Raw genomic sequence first — 25,541 nt, forward strand, 5'->3', positions numbered from 1 at the left:
AACATCCTTGTTTTTGTACCTTTTCCCTTTATTAATAAACCAAAGGATTTTTTATGCTTTGTTAACAGCCTTATCGACTTGTCCTGCCACCTTCAAAGATTTGTGTAAGTGAACCCCCAGGTCTCTCTGTTCCTGCAAACCCTTTAAAATTTACTTTATGCTGCCTCTCCTTTTTCCTTCCAAAATGCATCACTTCACACTACTCTGAGTTCAAATTCATCTGCCTTGTGTCTGCCTCTTACACCGGTCAGTCTATGTCCTCCTGAGTCTCTTACTATCCTCCTCACTGTTTGCTACATTTCCAAGTTTTGTGTCATCCGCAAACTTTGAAATTATGCCCCCTTTACCCGTCCAGGTCATTAATGGCAAGAGAACCATGAGAAAAAACTTTTTACACAGTGAGTGGTTATGATCTGGAATGCACTACCTGAGGGGGCGGTGGAGGCAGATTCAATCGTGGCTTTCAAAAGGGGATTGGATAAGTACTTGAAGGGAAAAAAATTGCAAGGCGACGGGGATAGGGCAGGGGAGTGGGACTAGCTGGATTGCTCTTGCACAGAGCCAGCATGGACTTGACGGGCCAGATGGCCTCCTTCCATGCTGTAACCATTCTATGATTCTATGTGTATCAAAAAGAGCAGTGGTCCTAATACTGACCTCTGAGGGAGAACAACATAGACTGCCCTCCAGTTTGAAAAACATTATTCACTATTGCTCTTTGCTTCTGTCTCTCGGCCAATTTTGTATCCATGCTGCCAGTGCCCCTTTAATTCCATGGGCTTGAATTTTGCTAACAAGTCTATTATGTGGCACTTTATCAAATGCCTTTTTTAAAGTTCATATGTACCTCATCAACTGCACAACCTTCATCAACTATCTGTTATTTCCTCAAAGAATTCAATGAAGTTAGTCAGGCACGATTTTCCTTTAACACATCCGTGTTGGCTGTCATTATTTTTTTATTTGTTCATGGGATGTGGGCATCACTGGCAAGGCTGGCATTTATTACCCATCCCCAATTGCCCTTGAGAAGGTGGTGGTGAGCAGCCTTCTTGAACCGCTGTCGTCCGTGTGGTGAAGGTTCTCCCACAGTGCTGTTAGGTAGCGAGTTCCAGGATTTTGACCCAGCGACGATGAAGGAACGGCGATATATTTCCAAGTCGAGATGGTGTGTGACTTGGAGGGGAACGTGCAGGTGGTGTTGTTCCCATGTGCCTGCTGCCCTTGTCCTTTAGGTGGTAGGGGTCGCGGGTTTGGGAGGTGCTGTCGAAGAAGCCTTGGCGAGTTGCTGCAGTGCATTCTGTGGATGCTACACACTGCAGCCAAGGTGCGCCGGTGGTGAAGGGAGTGAATGTTTAGGGTGGTGGATGGGGTGCCAATAAAGCTGGGTGCTTTGTCCTGGATGGTGTCGAGCTTCTTGAGTGTTGTTGGAGCTGCACTTATCCAGGCAAGTGGAGAGTATTCCATCACACCCCTGACCAGTGCCTTGTAGATGGTGGAAAGGTTTTGGGGAGTCAGGAAATGAGTCACTCGCCTCAGAATACCCAGCCTCTGACCTGCTGTTGTAACCACATTATTTATGTGGCTGGTCCAGTTAAGTTTCTGGTCAATGGTGACCCCCAGGATGTTGATGGTGGGGGATTCGGCGATGGTAATGCCGTTGAATGTCAAGAGGAGGTGGTTAGACTCTTTCTTGTTGGAGATGGTCATTGCCTGGCACTTGTCTGGCGCGAATGTTACTTGCCACTTATCAGCCCAATCCTAGATGTTGTCCAGGTCTTGTTGCATGCGGGCACGGACTGCTTCATTATCTGAATGGTTGCGAATGGAACTGTAACCCATGTTCTTCCAAGTGACAGTTAACTTTGTCTCGGGTTATTGTCTCCAAACGTCTCACCACCACGGACTTTAGGCTGACTGGCCTGTAGCTAGCGGGTTTACCTCTCTCCCCTTTTTTGAAAAGGGGTGTAACATTTAGAACCCTCCAGTCTTTCTGGTACCACTCCCATATCCAAGGAGGATTGACAGATTGTGACCAGAGCCTCTGCTATTTCCACCCTTACTTCCTTCAGCAACCTCGGATGCATTCCATCCGGACCGGGTGACTTTTCTACCTTGGGCGCTGCCAAACTTTTAAGTACCTCCTCTTTATCTATTTTTATCCGATCTAATTCTTCTAGCCCTCCTCCTTCTCTGTAACATTGGCACCATCCTCTTCTTTGGTGAATCCAGATGCAAAGTATTTATTTAGAACATCAGTCATTCCCTCTGACTCCACAAGAAAATTTAATTTTTGGTCCTTAATCAACCCCACCTTTCCTTTGACTATACATTTGCTCTTTATGTGTTTGTTTCCCACTAATCTTTCCTCAAATATTATCTTTGCCCCTCTTATTTCCTTTTCCAGTTCTCCTCTGCTCTCTTTGTATTCAGCTTCATTCTCTACTGTATTGTGAACCTGACATTTATCATAAGCCTCCTTTTTCTGTTTCCTTTTAACTTCTATTTCTTTAGTCACCCAGGGAGCTCTGGTTTTGGATGCCCTTCCTTCCCCCCTCATTGAAATGCATCCATTCTGTACCCGAACTATCTCACCTTTGAAGATTTCCCATTGCTCATTTACTGTTTTATCTGCCAATCTTTGTTTCCAATCCACCTGGGCCAGATCCATTTTCAACTCACTGAAATTCACCCTCTTCCACTTGAGTATTTTCACCATTCGTTTTTCCTTGTCCTTTTCCACAGCTACTCTAAACCTAATAATATTGTGATGACAATTTCCCAAATGCTCTCCCACTGAAACTTGCTCCACTTGCCCCACTTTATTCCCCAGAACTAGATCCAGCACTGCTTCCTTCCTCATTGCACTGGAAACATACAAGAAAGTTATCTTTTACACATTTCAGGAATTCCTTCCCCTCTTTGCCCTTTACACTGTTTCTTCCCGAGTCTATGTTCGGATAATTGAATTCCCCCATTATCACTACTCTATTGCGTTAACATCTATCTGAAATTTGCTCCATCTCCTTCCCACTATTTGGTGGTCCACAGTAAACACCCAGCAGTGTAACAACTCCTCTGTTTTTCCTTATCTCTCGCCAAATAGATTCTGTCCTCGAAACCTCAAACACACCATCCCTTTCCAGGGCCGTAACAGTATCTTTGATCAATTCTTATTTGCAAAATATGAATTTTAATGAAACAGTCGTGAAATAATCAGCAGCTGGTAAGGAAAAAAATAAAACCTTCTCAGTAACGATGTTGCAACTTCCCTTTGTTCTCCTGATGCTCAGGAAACCTCTGTTCTAGACCATGACCATGTCGTCAAATCAGGAAGTCACTGCAGACCACAACAGTTATGTGAACCACCGATAGCGGCAGGTTCCTGGTTCTGTACATAAGTAACGTTCAAAACATGATGTTGAACAGGATAAGGTTCACATCAGTCACCAAAGGCTAGTGCTACTGATCCTGGGAGTGCAGAAATGAAAAGGCCATGGAAGGTTACAGGAGGACAACAGTATGCTTTGGCTCACTGAGAGCTAGCACTGCTCGAAATATAGTGCCAGGTTGAGTTACCATAGACACACACTAAAGAAAACAAATACATATGCGGATAGAAAAATCCACGATGTGCCTAAAATATCTCCCCCCTACTCCCGCAAAAAAACCCTCCTTTACCCTCACTTCAATCAGATCTGAACATTGTTTTATTGACATCGGTGATGTTTCTGGTCGCTGGCCCGAGCGGTCATTCTTCCTGTAGGAGCCGGTCAGTGAGCGTTGTCTGAATATTTAAGCCTGAGGGAATCCCGACCAATGTAGCTCCCATTAGGGCCTCTCACCCACTGTTTCCTGCCAGAGTAACTGGATGGCAAACCCGCAGCTCCAATCCTCGCTCACCCTCCTCCCTAAAACGAGAGCCCTCCGATCCTTAATATTTCGCTGTCAGGACCGTGTCCCGGATCAGCAAACTCTGAGGAGAACAGGCTTCCTACCTGGAACCTCCGTGGCCCTTTGTGACTTCGGTGCCGCTCCGAAACTCTCAAGAATCTCAGAGATAAACTGGCACGAGTTCAAAAGGTGAGAATAAAATGGGACATTCCTGTCCGCAGAGCACCGCAGTGAAACTAAAATAACAGCCTGGTCACATTAAAGCTACGTTACTATTGACTGAACAGGTGGGTCAGGTACCTGCATTGCTGGGAGAAGGTGCTGGAAGTTGTTGCTTCAGAGAAGATTGAGAGAACCTCAGATCTGCATCAATTCCATGAGCTTCCATTCCACCGATCAGCCTGCAGCATCTGTGAAGCTGTATTGTTGAGGGGCGGTGTGATAGTGAACAGTGTCAGACAGGATGGGACGTTAGTCAGAGGCGGGGTTCACTATTTCTCCTTTTCTCTCCTTTGCTGAAGATGTGACGGGTTTTTGGAGGTTTTACAAGTGTCTCGAACATCTGTTGCAACAGAGACCAGTTTTGTTTCATTAAATTATAACAGAACACGGTTATAATTATTAGATTTTACTTCATTATAAACATCATGGGGGGAGGATTTTACTTGAGCGGTGGCTCAAAACCAGCGGTCTGGTTTTTATCGCCCGTTCCAGGCCCCGCCCGATATACAGTTCTATTGGCCTCGATATTAAACCCCCCGCCCACCCTCCCACGACCGGCGGAAGAGGGTCTGGGGATTGGGGGGGGGGGTTTAAAAATCAAATAATGGGGAACGTGTCCCCACCCCGCTGCGTGAACACCAGTTGTCGGTTTCACGGTGGTGGGTTTCATGGCGTCTGTGCAGCCCAACTTGGACTCCTCATTAACATATAAATAGAGGCATAGAGCACAAAAGCAAGAAAGTTAAGTTGAACCTTTATGAAACACTGGTTCGGCCACAACTGGAGTATTGGGCTCGATATTAGGAGGGCGGCGGGTTCTCAGCGGGGGGTCGACTGAGCGCGTGGGTAACGCACCCGGTGAAATCAGTGTGCTCTGCACGGAATCGCAGGCTAATTGGAGCCACTAACCTGTGCTCACAGGTTTCCCACTGCAAAGCTGCGCGTCGGGCGGACTGCGCATGCGCAGCAAGGTCTGTCAGCTGGAGGAGCTCTATTTAAAGGGGCAGTCCTCCACTGACTGATGCTGCAGAAAATAGAAAAAATTACAGCATGGAGCAGCCCAGGGGGAAGGCAGCTCCCAGTTTAATGATGCTTAACTCCAGGTATCAATGGATGGGGTGGGGAGGAGGGGGAGGACAGAGATCTTCCCCACGGCGGGCGGGAGGAAGCAGCCTGCTTCTGCCACCAGGAAGGCCTGGCTCGAGGTGGCAGAGGAGGTCACCAGCACCACCAACATATCGCACACCTGCATACAGTGCAGGAGGCGCTCCAATGACCTCAGTAGGCCGGCCGAAGTGAGTACACTTACTCATTCCCCTCCCCTCTGTCTGCCACATCACCGCCCCCACCCCACATCTCCTTCTGCACAGCCAACACTACTCTGTCACATCACCCCTCACACCCACTCAAACCTCATCCTCATCTTACCTGCACTTACTCACCTCCCAGTACTCATCCCGCCACTACCACTCAACCCAATCCTCATACAATATCATGGCTCTATCTCATTCTCACCCTCTCGTGCATCTCTTTCACGGTCAGCTTCACTCAACCTGGCACTACCTGAGCTGCAGCCACAGGGCATGCATCACATATGTGCAGTAGGAAGCGTAAGGCAAACGTGTCGTGAGCATGAAGGGGATGCACAAGGGTGTTTGAGGGTTTGTCAAGGTGTTTACCGATATTTAATTTCTAATCAACTCATATAACATATTATATTACATTGTCACCATTACTGCCACGTCTTTGCGAATCTTGTCTGGTTTGTGCAATAATGCCCTTTCCTGAGGATCACTAAGACCCACAACTGATGCCACCCATTGTGTCACTGCAGATTGGGTGTAGGTGTATTTGCAGGGCTCTTTTGTGCAGATGACTGAGAGATGTCGGCGATGTCCCCGGTGGCACCCTGGAAAGATGCGGAGGAGAAGTTGTTGAGGGCAGTGGTGACTTTGACAGCGACAGGTAAGAAGATGGTGCTCGGGCCAGCCAGGAGCAGCTCGGCATGAAGGAGGCTGCAGATGTCGAGTGACTCTGAGCCTCCGTGTGCACTGCTGCTCAGAGAGATCCAGGAAGCTGAGCCTCGGTCTGTGGACCCCGTGGCGAGGGTAGTGCTCTCTGCGACGCATCTATCTCTGCGGTTGCCCTCCATCCTGCTGTGCAAGTGGATGTGTCACAGCACTGTGTTGTGGAGCTCCACGTGTCAGAGGTGGATGGCGTGGCTGGTGATGCTGTTCGCCCTCCGAGGAGGTCATGACTGCAGCTACGGCGGCCCCACAGCTGGAAGATGTACATTTGAGGGGGTCCGCAAGGTCGGTAAATGTGTCTGGACACCGGGGTAAGTGTGCAAGTTGGTGAATTTTATTGTTAGGAGGAGGGTGGTGGAGGCCAAACTTTGTCCAAAGTGACAGAGTGGCTTCCTACAATGAGTGAGGGTCTCCCCCCTCACCTGTCAAATGGACCTTTGCAGCTGCCACAGGCTGATGGCTGCAACACGTCCATTTGAACTGGGAGTGTTTCCCCCAGTACGGGAAACAGTCTCAGTTAATTTCAAAATCCCATCCCTCCTAAAATATCAGGTCAATCAGGTCTGTAAATGACCTGAAGTACCTGTTTTAGTACTTTAAATGGCACCCCGCCGGCTTTAATTGCCGGCGGGAGTCCCACATGCGGGGGCTGCGTACGCATGTCAGCGCGTCACTGGGGAACACGGAAGTGGGTTGGAGCCGGGCTCCAGACCCGCCCCAGGAATCCCCGATTTCCGCAGCCCCCCCCCCCCCCCCCCCCCGCCACGAATGCACCCGATCACGGGTGCGAAAATCGAGCCCATTTTGTCCACTGAACTTTAGGAAGGCTGTAAAGGCCTTAGAGAGGGTGCAGAGAAGATTTACTTGAATGGTTCCAGGGATGAGGGGCTTTAGTTACATCAATAGACTGGAGAAGCTGGGTTTGCTCTCCTTGGAACAAAGAAGGTGGAGAGGAGATTTGATAGAAGTGTTCAAAATCATGAAGGGGTTAGACAAAGTAAATAAAGAGAAACAATTCCCAATGGCGGAAGGGTCCAGAAGAGAGGACACAGATTTAAGGTGATCGGCAAAAGAACCAAAGGCGACATGAGGAAAAACTTTCTTAAGCAGCTATGACCTGGAATGCGCTGCCTGGAAGGGTGTTGGAAGCCCTTTCAATCGTGGCTTTCAAAAAAGGAATTCGATAAATACTTGAACGGAAAAATGTGCAGGTTTGCGGGGAAAGAGCAGGAGAATGGGACGAACTGGATTGCTCTTACAAAGAGTCAGCACGGGCTCGATGGGCCAAATAGCCTCCTTCTGTGCTGTAACCAATGTATGATTTTGTGATTCAATGAGAAAGAGCTGGGCATCGTCAGTTCTACATGGGGAATCTGACACTGTGTTTTCAGTTGATGTCACCGATGGGCAGCATGAAGATGAGAAACAGGAGGGGGCCAATGATAGATCCTTGGGGGACTCCAGAGGTAACGGTTCAAGAACGGGAAGAGAAGCCATTGCAGGCGATTCCCTGGCTATGACTGGATAGATAGGTATGGAACCAGACGATGGCAGTCCCACCCAGCTGGACAACGGAAGAGAGGCATTGGAGGAGGATGGTGTGGCCAACTGTGTCATAGGCTGTAGGCAGGTCGAGCAGGATGAGGAGGGATAGTTCACCACGGTCACAGTCACAGAGGATGTCATTTGTGACTTTGCTGAGGGCTGTTTCAGTGCTGTGGCAGGAGTGGAAACCTGATTGGAGGGATTCAAACATGGAACATAGTAACAGGAGTAGGCCATTCAGCCCCTCAAGCCTTTCAATTCGATCATAGCTGATCTGTATCTTAACTCCATCAACCAGCCTTAGTTCCCTAACCTTTAATACCTTTGCCGAACAAAAATCTATCAATCTCAACATCTTTTTGGTGGAGAGTGTTCCATATTTCCACCGCCCTTGATGTGAAGAAGTCATTTCTGACATCAGCCCTGTACGGCCTACCTCTAATTTTAAGGTTATGCCCCCTTGTTCTGGACTCCCCGTCTGCCCCGCCCCCCACCAGAGGAAATACTTTCTCTCTATCTACCCTATCAACTCCTTTGATCATCGTGAACACCTCAATTAGATCACCCCTTAATCTTCTGTACTCAAGGGAATACAGGCCTAATCTATATAACCTGTCCTCAATATTAACCCTTTTAGCCCCGGTATCATTCTGAATCTGTGCTGCACCCTCTCCAAGGTCAATACATCCTTCTCGAGGTGCGCTGCCCAGAGCTGAATGCAGTCCTCCAGATGGGGTCTAACCATGGCACTCGACAGCTATAACATAACTTCCAACCCTTTGCATTCCAGCCCTCTTGAGATAAAGGCAAACATTTACATTATTTTTAATACCTGTCCACTAAATTTTATTGATTTTCGCACTTGGATCCCTATATCTCTCTGCCCATCCACAGTTCCGAGCTTCTCACCATTCAGATAATACTCTGATCTATCTTTCTTAGGGTCAAAGTTGATGAGCCTGTACTTTCCCACGTTGAATTCCATCTGCCACCGTTTTTCCCACTCACTTAATCTATCAATGTCCTTTTGCAACTTTCTGTTCCCATCTGCACTATTTAGTGCGACCTAACTTACTGCCGTCAGCAAACTTAGATATACGGCTCTCTATTCCTTCATCCAAGTCATTTATAAATACAATGAAAAGCTGAGGCCCCAGTACAGATCCCTGGGTGACATCACTAGTCACATCCTGACAATTTGAGCACATACCCATTATCCCTACTCTGTCTGCTACCTCCTGACCAATTCCCGATCCAAGCCAATGAGTTGCCACCAATTCCATGCGCTCTCACTTCAGTTAACTTTCTCTTATGTGGAACCTTGTCGAATGCCTTCTGGAAGTCTATTTAAATATCAATAGATACTCCTTTATCGACCACTTTTGTTACCGCCTCAAAAAACTCAACTCGGTTCATTAAACATGACTTACCCTTTACAAATCCATGCTGGCTTTCTCCGATCAGCTCATATTTGTTCAAATGCTCAGTCACTCTGTCCCTAACAAGAGATTCTAGTAACTTCCCCACTACTGACGTTAGACTAATAGGTCTGTAACTTCCTAGTTTATTTCCCCTACCCTTAAACAATGGAGTTATATTGGCAGTTTTCCAATCCAAGGGAACAATTCCTGAATCAAGAGAGTTTTGGAAGATCTTGAAGCATCAACAATTTCCTCACCTACACTGGGATGGAAACCATCGGGTCCTGGGGTTGTGGGAGAGATGGGCACAGATAACAGAAAAGATGGAGAGAGAGTCTGTGTGTATAATGGAATTGGTGGAGAGAGAGTCTGTGTGTATAATGGAATTGGTGGAGAGAGAGTCTGTGTGTATAATGGAATTGGTGGAGAGAGAGTCTGTGTGTATAATGGAATTGGTGGAGAGAGAGTCTGTGTGTATAATGGAATTGGTGGAGAGAGAGTCTGTGTGTATAATGGAATTGGTGGAGAGAGAGTCTGTGTGTATAATGGAATTGGTGGAGAGAGAGTCTGTGTGTATAATGGAATTGGTGGAGAGAGAGTCTGTGTGTATAATGGAATTGGTGGAGAGAGAGTCTGTGTGTATAATGGAATTGGTGGAGAGAGAGTCTGTGTGTATAATGGAATTGGTGGAGAGAGAGTCTGTGTGTATAATGGAATTGGTGGAGAGAGAGTCTGTGTGTATAATGGAATTGGTGGAGAGAGAGTCTGTGTGTATAATGGAATTGGTGGAGAGAGAGTCTGTGTGTATAATGGAATTGGTGGAGAGAGAGTCTGTGTGTATAATGGAATTGGTGGAGAGAGAGTCTGTGTGTGTAATGGAATTGGTGGAGAGAGAGTCTGTGTGTATAATGGAATTGGTGGAGAGAGAGAGTGTGTGTGTATAATGGAATTGGTGGAGAGAGAGTCTGTGTGTATAATGGAATTGGTGGAGAGAGAGTCTGTGTGTATAATGGAATTGGTGGAGAGAGAGTCTGTGTGTATAATGGAATTGGTGGAGAGAGAGTCTGTGTGTATAATGGAATTGGTGGAGAGAGAGTCTGTGTGTATAATGGAATTGGTGGAGAGTCTGTGTGTATAATGGAATTGGTGGAGAGAGAGAGTCTGTGTGTACAATGGAATTGGTGGAGAGAGTCTGTGTGTGAGAGAGAAAAGAGGAGGCAGAATCTGAGAGAAGGGGAGAGAGTGTATCAGTGAAAGAAGGGACAGAGAGCTTGTGTGTCAGAGCGAAGGGGAGAACAAGTCAGGGTGTATGAAAGAGGTGATTTTAAACCCCAAGAACGGGTGGGTTGTGGGCGGGTGGGAGTTGAAAGTAGTTTTTTGGGTCATGACCGCAACTCGGCTTTATTTCTGGGTTTAGCGTCAGCGTGTAAAAGTACAGGCTTCCCATTGGGGATGCAAAGTCCGAAAATTTTGCGGTGGCGACCCAAAAACACAACTATTTTCAACTCCCACCAGTCCCCAACCGGCCGATTCTTGGGGTTTAAAATCAACCCCCTAGGTGTCTGTGCAAGAGATGGTAGAGAGAATCTGTGTATAAAGGAGGAGACCGAGGACCTGAGTACAACAGTGTGAGATAGTGAGTCTCAGAGAGTCTGTGTATGAGGGAGTGAGTCTTTGAGACAGACTCTCAGAGAGTCTGGATGTGGATGAGGGAGAGTCTGAGAGGTAGGGTGGGAGGGAGATATGGGGCTCGCTATTAGGAGGGAGGAGGGTTGGCAGTGGGGGGTCGACTGGGCGCGTGGGTAACCCGCCCAGTGAAATATGTGGGTTTGGCACGCGATCGTAAGTAAATTGAAGCCAATTACCTTGGCTTCTGGGTTTCATGCTGGAAAGCTGCACAGTGGGCGGACTGCGGACCCGCATCATATGCTGTCAGCTGGAGGAGCCCTATTTAAAAGGGGCAATCCTCCACTGACTGATGCCGCAGAAAATAGGCCCAGGGGGAAGGCTGCTCCCAGGTTTAACGATGCCTCACTCCAGATCTTACTGGATGGGGTGAGGAGGAGGAGGAGGAGGGAGATCTTCCACCCAGCGGACGGGAGGAAGTCGCCTGCCTCTGCCACCACGAAGGCCTAGCTCAAGGTAGCAGAGGAGGTGACCAGCACCACCAACATATCGCCCACCCGCATACAGTGCAGGAGGCGCTTCAATGACCTAACCAGGTCAGCCGAAGTGAGTACTCTTACTCATTCCCCTACACTCCGTCTGCCAATCACCGCCCCCACCCCACATCTCATTCTGCACTGCCAACACTTCTCAATCACAATACTCCTCACACCCACTGAACCCTCATCCTCATCTTACATGCACTTCCTCACTTCCCCAGTATTTATCTCACCACTACCACTCAACCCAATCCGTAAACAATCTCATGGCTCTGTCTCATACTCACACTCTCATGCATCTCTTTCACGGTCAGTCTTGCCCCACCTGCCACTACCTGTGCTGCAGCTACAGGGCATGTATCATGTATGTGTAGTTGGAAGCATAAGGCAAACGTGTCGTGAGCATGAAAGGGATGCACAAGGATGTTTGAGGGTTTGTCATGGTTTTTACTTATATTTGATTTCTGATCAACTCACATTACATATTATATTGTCATCACTACTGCTACATCTTGGCCATTCCTGACTGGCTTGTCCAATCAGGCCCTTTCATGAGGTTCTCCATGAAAACCCTTGATGACACCCATTCGGTCACCCGACAGTGGGTGTATGTGTAGTTGCATGACTACTTTGTGCAGGTGCCTGTTGCGCAGCACTGTGTTGTGTAGCTCCATGTGGCAGAGGTGGATGGCGTGCCTGGCGAGGCTGGTGATGTTGCTCGTCCTCCAATGGAGTGATGAATGCAGCTATGGAACCCCCCACCCCCATCCTGACGCTGTGAGTGTGAGGGGGTCCGCAAAGTAGGTAAATGTGTTTGGACAGCAGAGTTTAGGGTATGATGTAATAATTTTGAGTGTGGATACAACGGTGTGGCAGACAAAACTTTGTCTGAGGTGGCAGAGTGCCCTGCTGCAATGAATGAGGTATTCCCCCCAACTGTCAAGGAATCCTCTGCATCTTCCAATGGCTGCTGACTGAAACACGTCTGCAACAACAGGGAGTATTTCCCACAGCATGGGAAACACGCTGAGGATAGTCCAAAATCACATCCCTGCTAAAATCTCTTCCCAATGAGGTGTGTCAACGACCTCAAGTACCTCCCTAACTATCTAAACTGTCATCCCGCCGGCTTTAATTGGCGGTGGGAGGCCCGCACGCGGGGGCTGCGCACGCACCGATTCGCGTCATTGGGGAAACTAGAAGTGGGCAGGTTGGAGCCGGGCTCCGGACCTGCTCCGGGATTCCCCAATTTTAGGAACCCCCCCGCCACGAACGCACCCGCTCGGCCATCCTAAAATTGACCCCATGGTGTGTGTATACAAGAGTGAGAAAGGAAAAGAGAGGATACGGGAGACAAGGGAGAGAAACAGTCTGTGTGTATGAAAGAGAGGAAAGGGGAAGCGAGTCTGTTTGTGTATGAGAACTGAGGGATAGAAATATGAGAAGTTGGAGAGAAGAAATGAGAGAGAGGGAGAGAGAGGGGATGGGGAAAGGACAGAAAATTGAGAGTTGTGGTTAACAGATGTTTCTTGCACTGGAAGGGTTCAAACCGTGGTGATCCCCGGGGTCAGTGTTGGCACCATTGCTTTTCTCAATATCTGTGGATAGAAATGATCTGGACCTGGGTGTAGGGGGCACAATGTCAAAATTTGCAGCTGCCACAAAGATAAGGAGTGAGATTAACCACGAAGAGGATTGTCAACAACTTCAGGAGGAGGCAGACAGGTGAGCAGATTGGGCAGGTAGATGTGAGATAGAATTTAATGGGAAGAGATGTGAGGTGAGGAGAATGAGGAGAGGAAATAGACACTATACTGTAAAACTGTAAAAGGAGTAGAGGAGCAGAGAGATTTAGTGATTCAGATACACAAATCTTTAAAAGTGGGAGGACAAGTTGATAAAGCTGTTTTACAAAAAACCCCATGGGATCAGAGGATTTATAAATAGGGGCATAGAGTATAAAAGGAAAGAGTTGATGCTACACCTGGACAAATCATTGGTTAGGTCACAGTCAGAATACTGTGTCCAGTTTTTGGTGCATTACTTTAGTAAGAATGTCGCGGCCATGGAGAGGGGCAGAAGAGATTCACTAAGATGATCCCAAGGATGAGAGTCTTCACATAACTTTTGATGAGAGCAGAGAAGTTTAAATAAGATCTGAGAGTGGGGATCAAAATTATGAGGGGGTTTTGATAAAGTAAATGAGGGAAATCTATTTCCACTGGAGGGCATCAAATTAAGACCAAAAGAATGAAGTGAGAGGTTGGTTTTCTTTTTGATGCAGAGGGTTCTTAGGACAATGGAATGTCCGACCAGAAACACCGAGGGAAGCAGAATTTAAAAAGGAAGTGAATAAATATCTGAAAAAGAAAACCTTGAAAGGCCTTCGATAAGGTATCGCATAGTGGACTCATGACCAAGGTCAGAGCTTGTGGAGTCAGGGAACAGGTAGCAGAATGGATAGCAAGCTGGCTACAAAACAGAAAACAGACAGTAGGGATTAAAGGTAGTTACTCAGATTGGCAAAAGGTGGGAAGTGGTGTTCCACAGGGATCGGTGCTGGGAACACTGTTGTTCACTATTTGCATAAATGATTTGGACTCAGGAATCGGGAGTACAATTTCAAAATTTGCTGACGACACCCAATTGGGAGGTACAGTTAATACTGAAGAGGACTGCGACAAAATACAGGAAACCATTAATAAATTTGCAAAATGGACGTGTAATTGGCAAATGAATTTCAATGTAGATAAGTGTGAGGTGGTACATTTTGGTCGGAAGAATAAGGAGGCCGCATACTGCTTGGATAATAAGAGTCTAAATGGGGTAGAGGAGCAAAGGAATTTCGGGGTACAGGGACACAAATAATTAAAAGTAGCAAAGCAGGTTAATAAGGCATTAAAAAAGCAAACAAGGCACTTGGGTTCATATAAAAATGATAGAGGCACCGGAGAAGGTGCAAAAAAGATTTACTAGGATACCACCAGAAATGAGAGGTGACACCTATCAGGAAAAAGTGAACAGACTGGGGCTCTTTTCTCTACAAAGGAGAAGGCTGGGGGGTCGGGGGGCGGGGTGCACTTGATAGAGGTTTTTAAGATTATGAAAGGGTTTGATAGGGTCGAGGTGGAGAAGAAGTTTCCACTTGTGGGGGAGACCAGAACTAGGGGCCATGAAAATAAAATAGTCACTAATAAATCCAGTAAGGAATTCAGAAGGAAATTATTTACCCAGAGAGTGGTTGGAATGTGGAACTTGCTAACACATGGAGTTGTTGAGGCGAATAGCATAGACGCATTTAAGGGGAAGCTCAGTAAGTACATGAGGGAGAAAGGAATAGAAGGATATCCAGATAGGGATAGATGAAGTGAGGTGTGAGGAGGCTCGTGTGGAGCATAAACACCAGCACAGACCAGTTGAGCCGAATGGCCTGTTTCTGTGCTGTAAATTCTATGTAATTCTAAATGGTCCATAAATACGGAGAATAAAAGTGGGCCCAGCACTGACCCCTGGGGTAACCACTTCCAACCCTTCTCCAATCTCAGCAACTCCCATTAACCCGGACCCTCTGTTTCCGGTCCCCAGACAACTTTCTCCCCGCACTGTTCCATTTCCTTTTAAACGGCCCTCCTGAACAGACTGGGCATTACCCCGGGGATCCCCCAGTTACCTTCACACCGTTGCTCGCCATGTCCCTGATTTCACTTGACATCCTTCACAGTCTCATCGAAATGTCTTGGTGCCACCCGGCCGTGTGAACATCCAAAGAGATTTCCAGTCAGCCTCAAGTATTTTCCAGCAGATTGTTTCAAATCCGGCGCGGTTTTCCTCAAAACTCCTGGAAGTTCAGGCATGAATTTACCTGTGGAAGAAAATCACATCGTGTTAAGGGAAGGAAGAATCAACGACCCTTCTGAAGTAATCGGTGTCGGCCTTGGCTCATTTGTATCACTCTCTCACCCCTAGAATCATAAAGATTGTGGATTAAAGCTCCCCTCCAGAGACCTGAGCACAAAATCTAGGCTCACACTCCAGTGCAGTACTGAGGGAGTGCTGCACTGTCGGAGGGGCCGTCTTTTCCACGAGCCGTTAAACCAGTCCGGCCCCTCAGGTGGATGTAAAAGATCCCGTGACACTATTCGAAGAAGAGCAGGGGAGTTCTCCCCGGTGTCCTGGCCAATATTTAATCCTCCACCAACACCTATAAACAGATTATCTGGTCATTTATCACATTGCTGTTTGTGGGATCTTGCTGTGCACAAAATGGCTGCCCACATTACAACAGTGACCTCATTTCCAAAGCCCCCCATTGGCTGCGAGGCTTTGGGTGGTCCTGAGGATGTGACAGGCGCTGGAGAAATGCAAGTTCCCCCTCCCCGGGGCCGCCCTCCGCTCTAATCCCATTGCCCGTCTCTCGGTCCTGTCCCCGGGCTCGGGGACTCTCGGCCGGTCCAGGGCCCTTTAAGAGGGACGCGCCACACTGCGCATGTGCGCCGTTTATTTAAATCAAACCGCGCGATTCAAAGGAAAAGTGACGTCAGTTTCCGTCACAATAAAAACCGCTCGTTCTCAACCGAAAAAACGGAAAGTTTGTCTCGCGACACAACAGGAAGCGGTCGCTGATCCGGCGGGTGATGTGCGCATGTGCGAACATTCTCCCAGAGTGCAGCGCGGCCTGTCTCACAGATGGGGCCTTTTCTCTGCCGCTCTGCATTGTGGGAGATTCGGCCGCCATGACGGGCCCGGGTCACCGAGTTCATCCAATCACAGGTGAAGCTTCCCGGATTGGTGGAACCGACAGAGTGCAGGTGGTCTGTGGAGCGAGAGAATCTCTGAGAAGAGGGGCAGCCAATTGGGGAAATCACAGGAGGTGGTGACCGGTCATAAACCCAATCGGTGAATGACGGATTGAACCAAGGAAAGGAATGAAGAAACTCGACTGGGACCTGTGGGAACAGGCGGACTAATAAATTTAACCCGTGTCCAGTTCAGGTCACCACATTACAGGAAAGATGGGACTGGACCAGAGAGGGTCCAGAGGAGATTTACAAGGATGGTCCAGGACTGGAGAATTTTAGCAATGAGGAAGGATTGGATCGGCTGGAGTTGTTTTCATTGGAACAGAGGAGGCTGAGGGGGGGATTTAATTGAGGTGTTTAAATTATTGAGGGACAGACGAACTGCATCACTTCCAAAACAGCAGCTGACCACCACCTTCTCAAGGGCAATTAGGAATGGGCCATGAATGCTGCCCTTACCAGCGACGCCCACATCCCATGAACAAATAAAAAAAACGGATATTAAGGTCCTATTTCCCACAGCAGCGAGGCCAATAACCAGGGGGCATATATTTCAAGTAATTGGTGGAAGGATTAGAGGGGATCTGCAGATAAATGTTTTCACCCAGAGGGTGGTGTGAGTATGGACCTTACTGGCTGAAAGAGTGGTAGAGGCAGAAACCCACATCGCTTTTTAAAAGTACTTGGATGTGCACTTGAAGTGCCGTCATCGACAAGGCTGCGGACCAAGACCAAGAGTGTGATTAGGCTGGAGAGCTCTTTTTCAGACACAATGGGCCGAATTGCCTCCTTCTGTGCTGTAAATTTCTATGATTCTTTCACCCCTTGGGTCAAATGGGACATGGCAAAAGATACATGTTTATGGTTCAAAAAAAATCTTTACAGGGAGGGAGGGGACAATGTCGAGTTCTGCCCGAAAGTGTTGTTGACACAGACTCCATGAATTATTTTAAACGGGAGTATAGAAACATAGAAAATAGGAGCAAGGGTAGGCCATTCGGCCCTTCTGCACCATTCATAACGATCATGGCTGATCGTCTAACTCAGTACCCTGTTCCCGCTTTTTCCCCATATCCCTTTACCATTAAGAAATATATCTATCTCCTTCTTGAATACATCTAATGACTTGGCCTCCACTGCCTTCTGCGGTAGAGAATTCCACAGGTTCACCACCCTCAGTGAAGAAATTTCTCCTCATCTCAGTTCCAAATGTCATAACCTGTATCCTGAGACTGTGACCCCTGGTTCTGGATTCCCCAGCCATCGGGAACATCCTCCCTGCATCTCGTCTGTCTAGTCCTGTTAGAATTTTATATGTTTCAATGAGATCACCTCTCATTCTTCTAAACTCTAGTGAACACAGGCCTAATCGACCCAATCTCTCCTCATAAGTCAGTCCTGCCATCCCAGAAATCAGTCTGGTAAACCTTCGTTGCACTCCGTCCATGGCAAGGACATCCTTCCTCGGATAAGGAGACCAAAACTGCACACAATACTCCAGATGTGGTCTCACCAAGGCCCCGCACAACTGCAGTAAGACATCCCTGCTCCTGTACTCAAATCCTCTTGCAATGAAAGCCAACATACCATTCGCCTTCTTAACTGCTTTCAGCGACTGGTGGCCAAAGACACCCAGGTCTCGTTGCACCTCCCCTTTTCCCAATCTCGCACCATTCACATAATCTGCTTTTCTGTTTTAACAACCAAAGTGGGTAACCTCACATTTATCCACGTTATACTGCATCTGCTATATTCTTGCCCACTGACCCAACTTGTCAAATGAAATTGGAGCCTCTTTGCATCCTCCTCACATTCCACCCCAGCCAGTTTAGCGACCAGGGAACATAACCAAAAGATTAGAATCAGGACTTTCAGGAGTGAAGTTAAGAGACACTTCAACACGCAAAGAGTGGGAGCAGTTAGGAGCACTCTACCACAAATGGCAGTTGATGAGAGCTCAATTGTGAAATCTATTCAGATTAAAATTTTTGTTAACCTGAAGGTCAGGGATAGGACTAAGGCAGGTATATGGAGTTATGTCACAGATCAACCATGATCTCAGTGAATGGTGGACCAGGCTCGGGGGGCTAAATGACCGAATTCTGTTCCTGTGACCACCCCTCAAATATAGTGAATGAAACAATAATGTAATCTGAAAATAGGACTAACTACTTACAATAAAAACCTCAGGGCTTGTCATGAGGGGAAGCTGAGAATAAAGAAACTTCAGTCTGCGCTCACAAGAAAACAGGTGAAATTCAAATCCAACAGAGCTAAATCACAACTGCTGGGCTCCCCATCCCTGTACCCGATGGGCACAACATTGCCCCCCTGTCTACATTAACTTTTACACTGGGTATTGGAAATCTACCTGGAGCCCCACTAAACAAGGATCTTCACACCAGGGGCAGAGATCTTCAATCTTGGAAGAGAGCTCCAAGTCCACCGACTTTCAATCCTATTGGTGTTTGGACAATTAGCTGCAAACAGGAAAGTTTAACTGGAGCTTGGAGCCCGTGTGGGGATTCGAGTGATCAATGGCCACAGAGCACCGAGGGAATGATTGGGCCGTCAACCAGCCGGCACCAGGACTTCAGGCCCGTCCCACTGTCCCTTCAGAGCTCATTGACCTGCACAATGAGGGCCTGGCAAGCCTTCACCCATTGCTGCAGCCATCCCTGGACTGGGCCTGGGCCTGGATACACGATTACCAGCCATTCTGCCTCTAGTTATATGGACCCATTAAAAGCCATTTCACGAACAGGAGGAACCGATGGAGGAGTGCAGAGTGTTACCAACACAGTATTGAGCACTTATTGTCTCCAGTCAACAACACAGTGAGAAATGAGCAACCAGCCATTAGAAGATACAAGTGGTCACTGCTTTATTGGTCATTTGATAACTAGTTGAACTGGGTTTGCTTGTGTTTCCTGTACAGGAACAAGGCAATCAAAGAAGCAGAGATCAGAGAGACAGCGGTCACAGTCAGGGCCAAAATCAGGACCACCTCAGACGCCACACCTAAAAAGCAATGAGAAACCAATGGTTAGTGAAGGAAATACTGAGGGGAAAATGGAAACAAGCAGTCGGCCAACTCACCACCTGGAGACCTCTCCTGCATCCTTTGCTCAACATCATTAAGGGGCTCAGTTGCCAGGTCTGTCACATCAGGATCCAGAATGACCAGGGGTCCAAGTGAGGCCTCACCCTCCCACTTCAACTCAGCATCACTCTCTGCAATATCAAACATTCCAGTTAGAGAGGGTAAAGGGTGACCACCAACACAGAGGATCAATGTCCTACCAGGTCCAGATACAAGATCCCTCCTTCCTCTGGAATCAAGTCGGAATTCCCTCGTGACACTGCAGTTGCCCAGATGACAACAGGCGCACACGTCATTGGTCGATTCTTCCAATGGGGTCCAGCTAAACCAGAGAATCAGTTTATCAACCATGTTGTCCATCACCCTTTAATACAACACATCCCTGAGCGAGAGAGGGAACTTACATATTCTGGAAAGTACAAGCTTTGTTCATGGAATCTCTCCGATCCACTGCAGCAACTTTCAGGTGACAGGTGATGAAAATCTGAGGGACACATTCAATACAAGTTGTTATTTCGTGACCTCCTCCCAACATGGGGAACCCAATGTTTGGCTTCCTCTTACCAAGGAACGGTCATCTCCAAAGAAGCGGAACGCATCCAGGTCAAACTGGAGTTTGTCCAGCTCACGTTCACCTCTTGGCAACACAAAGGTTGAAAAGGAGTCCTCAGCTTTGCTGTCCAGGAGGCAACTGAAAAAAGATGAAATAAGGGACAAAGTGAATTAAATGAACCGATTGAGACATAACCAGCTGGAGAAAGCAGAGAGCTCCTTACCCATGGTAGTCAATGATGTTGTATCTTGGGGTGGAATCCTTGTCTGGGCTCAATGTAGCTGCACAGCTGTCAATGTAGAGCTTCAAGGGCATGTGGTTGGTCATTGAAACAGAGGCCTCAATGTGAATGAGGTCACCCAGGTAGTAGACAGTCGAGGTGCGCTCTGTAAGCCAGTCATCTGAAGTACAAGAGGACAAGGGTTGGAGACAGTGGGTGTAACTCCCAGTGGGAGACGACAAAAAAGCACTCCCCAGCCACCCATCACATACCGTTCATAAGACGCAGTGAGAATGACAGAAGCCCTTCTCCAGACTTGGTCGAGCTGAATGGGACCCAGGTGGGCTTGATAGGGTCACTGCTCACATTGCCCTTCCTGGAAGGACAGCACAGTAATTTCAGGACAACTTCACAGAACTGCACCTGCTGTAGACCTTATTTGCCACAGAGTAAAGATTATTACCTAAAATAGTAGCACTCAATGGGAATGATGGCTTCATTAGTTCTCACAATGACAGATCCACGAGCATTTGGGGTGTGGTTCAGGTGGGTGGTGTAGACCAGGAAATCTCCAGCCATCTGAAAGACATCAGGTTAAGGAATGAAGAGCTGGTCTCATTGAACAAAAGCAACTTCTGGTCATTTTCCTGCCCTGTTAAGCAGCAGTTTGAGGGGTTTCAGCTGTTCCTCAATGACACATGATTGAGCAGCTCCACCATTGGTTGAAGTTGTCTCGAGCAGCCTCTGTTACTCTGCTCAGTCCACCTTCCATTGCAGGGGACTTCAGGCCTGCAGTCAGAAACCCTGAAATGATTGGCACTGCCGGATTTGATGAGCATTCTTTCCATATAGATTAGAGCTTTCACCTTAAGGGGCTTCAAGTTAACCCTGATATGGAGCACAAAACAACATCACTTTTAAACCTCATCTGTGTCTGTGGAATCAAGGGGATTGGCAGGTGTAATAACCAAAAGTGGAGTTCCCCTTTAATACATTGTATCCCAATTATTAATCCACTTGTTTCATTTTTCAAGAGACGTCTCAACAGGAACTTCCACACTGAACATTCATTGACCACAAGTTGAGGCAACAGGCCTGAATATCCACGAGAAGGCACAGAAAAGATAAATCAATTGAGGCACAAAAGAACAGAGTGGTTTGGAGAAATGTAGGTGAAGGTTCAAGGTCAATAGAATTGAATCTCAGAGTTAGAGAGTAGTAATGACCCATTTAAGAAAGATGCAGTCCCTCAGTGACAAGTTGAAGTTCTTTTTAAATATAAAGCAAAGATTAACATGTCAATATAAAGAAGTAGTTTCACACAGGGTGATATTTAACAGTGGGCAAGAATTTATACACAGATTTCATTCAGGGATCTCCTCAGTGGCTGGAATTTCACCTGATGTTAATGAGTTCTGAGTGGGCAGTAATCTACACAGTGAAATTGGAGCAAGAGTTGAGGAATCACATTACCTGCAATCTGCTGCCACATTCATGGAGCCCATAGTCAAAGAGGACAGTGTGGTTCTGAGAGTAGATCCCAGTTGGCCGACAACCTGCTGTCCCCAGGGTCAGGTCAGCAGCTTTAATCAGGTGCCTGGTTCCAAATAAATCCAAGTTTACCCTCACCAGCAGGTTCTGCTCTCCACACTGCACCATCACAGTCTGCAGTGGAGACAGACTTCTCCCCTCAGACACACTGAAATGGGAACCAAAGGGAGGGACAGGGAGAGGGACTCTCTGGGGTACAGGGGTGGGTTTTACTCTTCTCCATGGAAATCTCTGGCCTCTAAACTGTTCCCAAATATCAGAGCAACAAACCACTCCAACTAACACCAGCACCGAGAACAAACCTCTCACTACAAAATCCCCCATGATACCAAACAACTCAACTATTACTTTACCCACCAACCAACACCTTTTATACACTGCAGTCACCTGACTTCAATTCAATGAGTCGCTGTTGTGATACGATTGGATGTCTTTGAGAAAAAAAACTCAATGTCTTTCGGATCCGCCTTTCATTCAATCACTTCCATTGTCCTATTTCACAAGTTTCTTTGGAAAAAAAAAGAAAAAAAATGAAAAGAAGAAAAGATGGAGATCGTGTGCGGTGTAACTGAGTCCAGAGCTACAGAGAGACACCAGCAGAGGGAGGTAGAGAGCGGTGTAACTGAGTACAGAGATACAGAGAGACACCAGCAGAGGGAGGTAGAGAGCGGTGTAACTGAGTACAGAGATACAGAGAGACACCAGCAGAGGGAGGTAGAGAGCGGTGTAACTGAGTACAGAGAAACAGAGAGACACCAGCAGAGTGTCCAGGAAACCAACCTTTTTTCTGAGGCGAGATCTGAACTGCAGAGTAAGCAATCTTACAACACCAACTTATAACCTGGTGTTGTGAGATTGCTTACATTTGTCCACCCGAGTCCATCACCGGCATTTCCACATCATAAACTGCAGAAGCATTGCTGTGTCTCTAACCCGTGTTGTACCTGCCCTGAGAGAGTTTGATTTGACAGTGTGGAGGGAGCTTCATCTGCATATAACCCGTGCTGTACCTTCCCTGGGTGTGTTTGATGTCTCAGTGCAGAGGGAGCTTTGCTCTCTATCTAACCCGTATTGTAACTGCCCTTCTGCAACTGGAAAGTTCCTCCTTCTTTACTCTATGAAAACCCTTCATGATTTTGAACCTCTATCAAATCTCCCCTTTACATTCTCTGCTCTGAGGAGAACAGCCCCAGTTTCTCCAGTCTCTCCACATAACTGAAGTCCCTCGTTCCTGGCACCATTCTAGTAAACCTCCTCTGCACCCTCTCTGAGGCCTTGACATCCTTCCTAAAGTTTGGTGTCCAGAATTGAACACAATACTCCAGCTGAGGCCTAACCAGTGTTTTATCAAGGTTTAGTATCAATTCCTTGCTTTTGTATTCAATGCCTCAATTAATAAAGCCAAGGGCCCCATTTGCTTTCTTAACAGCCTTCTCAACTTGTCCTGCCACCTTCAAAGATTTGTGGAACTACACCCCCAGGTCTCTCTATTCCCCCACTCCATTTAAAATTGTTCCATTTAGTTTTTATTGCCTCTCCTCAATCTTCCTACCAAAATGTATCACTTCACAATTCTCTGTATTAAATTTCATCTGCCATCTTTCTGCCCATTTCACCAGTCTGTCTGTGTCCTCCTGAAGTCTGTTACTGTCCTCCACATTGTTTATTACATTTCTGAGTTTCATGTCATCTCCAAACTTTGAAATTATACCCTGTACTCCCAAGTCCTGGTCATTAATATATATCGAAAAGAGCAGTGGTCCTAATACCGAGCCCTGGGGGACACCACTGTATACTTGCCTCTCGTCTGAAAAACAACCGTTCACCACTGCTCTCTGTTTTCTGCTCCTTTGCCAATTTTGTATCCATGCTGCCATTGTCCATTTAATCCCATGGGCTTCAATTTTGCTAACAAGTCTATTATGTGATACTTTATCCTCCCTTAATCTCTCCCTGCATAGAAACTCCCCGACCCATATTCATGGCCACCCCTTCGACCTTGCCATCTCACGTGGCCTCTCCATTCCCGATCGTGTCAATCATGGATAAGGCCATCTCTGATCACCTCCTTGTATCCCTCTCCACCCACATGGAATCATAGAATCATAGAAACGTTACAGCACGGAAGGAGGCCATTCGGCCCATCGAGTCTTTCCAGCTCTATGGAAGATCAATCCATGTAATCCCACTCCCCCAATGCACATCACAGAATGAACTCAGGAATCCCACGCCACTTTCTATGAGCGGTAACAGGCTGCGGTTATGGTGCAGACCGGGACCCAGGGCTGAGGCTGTGGTCATCAGTTACTCTGGGAATGGCACTGTCTGGTTCATGACTAGCCGGGGGTGAGAGTAACACCAGAGAGTCAGGCTGGTGTTTAGAAGGGTGTGGGTTCCAGCTCCCATTCCAGGACTGGGACACATGATCCAGACTGACTGTGTCGTGCTGAGAGGGAGCTGCATCGTGAGAGGTGCTGTCCTTTGAATGAGGTGTTTAATGGGGGTCCCTTCTTTCTGCTCCTGTGGCAATTTGTGAAGAGCCGTGTCTCGTTCCTTGTCTCATTGAGACTCTCAGTAAATTGGTTTGTTCTCTCCACAGATTCGGTCTGACTCGCTGAGTGTTTCCAGAATGTTCTGTGAGTGTTTCACAGGAAATGGTCAAAGGATTGTGGTCAAACACTTGGCCATGAGCTGCTGAGTGAGCTGTCGGGACATTGGTGCTTGCTTCCCTTCAGCTTGTGGGGTTGGGTTTGTTGGCCAGAGGCTGCAGAAGACTGCTGAGCTGAATTCGAAGTGCTAACTGAGGTGACCTGGAGTTCAGTCACTGGTCTGAACTGGCCAGAACCGGTTTGAATTTGTTCCGCTTCTTACAGAGACAAAGGGACGGTGATGCTACCTGAGCCCTTGGAACAGTGCCAATCAGGGGATGACATCGGTCACTCCAGCAACTTTGAGCCAACCGGAGAAGACAGCATCGTTCGAAAAGACAGACTTGGGGAATAAAAACTGAGGAGTTGCTGGCTTGGGCTCAGTGTGTGTCTTTGTTTGTTTGTGAGTAAGAGAGAGAGAGAGAGTGTGTGTGTGTGTGTGTGTGTTTTTGTTGGTGTGTCTTTGTTTGTGAAGGAGACTCTGGGAGACTCTGGAGACTAACCCTCGTGGAAGTGAATACCTTACGTCAGGGACGTAAAGACTGCGTCGAGGACGTGGAGACGACGTCGGGAGTAAGAGGGAGAATTGCCTGCCCAGCAGCATCTCTCTTTTCCGGGTAATATAATATCCTTTCTATTCTGGGACCACTCTGGGAGTGTCGTCAGGAAACCTAGTGGGTGTGCGTTTAAATCCTAGTTTGAGTATAAACCTGTATAACCTGCTGTAAACTACATGCCTATATCTAACTAGACGTATAAGCGGTATGTACATGATCTAATAACGTTAATAAAGCGAATTGAGAATTAAGAGAGAATTGACTCTTCCTCTGTGTACTAAGCTAAAACCGTTCACCGGTGACTTCCGGTCAACATATTTGGCGTCCCTGGGTGGGCTCGAGGATAAATCTCTCCGTTGCGTCAGTGGGAGCCTCGAGGCGAACCGAATTTGGCAAAGTATACAGAGAACAGGAGTTTAAGTTAAGTCATAGTTAATAACGTAAGATGACGAATAAAGGGAAATCACCAAGCCCTGGGGACTTGGACTGTTTTGATTGGAAGGGACTCCTTCAAAAATATGTAATAGGGAAGTGGCCGCAATACGGGGATTATGCGGGTCACATTGGAGACAAGGGAACGCCTGTTGGGGAGGTCCTTTGGAAAATTGCGCAAACAAAGATGTCAGATAGGAAATTTAAAAAGATACAAAAGTCCGTAGCGATCAGATGTTTACTTGAGGAATGGATAGAATGCCGACTGCAGGCTAGGAGAGAGAAAGAAGAGACTCAGAAAATCCAAGATGAATTAGGGGAAGAGAATAAAAAACTCCGTGAGGAGATCGCCCGCCTTAGTGAGAAGGTAACTGATCTACAGGGACAGAGAAGTGCAGATTTGA

General features: G+C 47.3%; 2 protein-coding genes across 2 annotated transcripts in view; both read right to left on the minus strand.

The window, feature by feature from the left end:
* LOC137302345 (zona pellucida sperm-binding protein 3-like) overlaps positions 1 to 25,541 on the minus strand; it is a 1,023,493-nt gene that overhangs the window by 537,681 nt on the left and 460,271 nt on the right. The window lies entirely within an intron of this gene.
* On the minus strand, positions 14,976 to 21,819 carry LOC137301957 (zona pellucida sperm-binding protein 3-like). The gene is made up of 8 exons (XM_067971676.1): positions 21,423 to 21,819; positions 20,413 to 20,528; positions 20,222 to 20,325; positions 19,953 to 20,130; positions 19,741 to 19,867; positions 19,581 to 19,660; positions 19,377 to 19,498; positions 14,976 to 15,136 (listed from the first exon to the last, which is right to left on the minus strand). Exons 1-8 carry the CDS (start codon positions 21,606 to 21,608, stop codon positions 14,976 to 14,978), a joined length of 1,074 nt encoding a protein of 357 aa, XP_067827777.1. The 5' UTR covers positions 21,609 to 21,819.

The sequence above is a fragment of the Heptranchias perlo genome, chromosome 35 (assembly GCF_035084215.1).
Source record: "Heptranchias perlo isolate sHepPer1 chromosome 35, sHepPer1.hap1, whole genome shotgun sequence".
In the NCBI taxonomy this organism is placed as follows: Eukaryota; Metazoa; Chordata; class Chondrichthyes; order Hexanchiformes; family Hexanchidae; genus Heptranchias; species Heptranchias perlo.

Excerpts from the sequence above, each read along its gene's own strand:
- LOC137301957 (XM_067971676.1), bottom strand. The coding sequence starts at position 21,608 with ATGGTGCAGTGTGGAGAGCAGAACCTGCTGGTGAGGGTAAACTTGGAT. Across the intron at positions 20,326-20,412 it reads ATTGAGTGCTACTATTTTAG|GAAGGGCAATGTGAGCAGTG; the intron begins GTAATAATCTTT and ends CTGTCCTTCCAG. Across the intron at positions 19,499-19,580 it reads GCTTGTACTTTCCAGAATAT|CTGGACCCCATTGGAAGAAT; the intron begins GTAAGTTCCCTC and ends TCTCTGGTTTAG.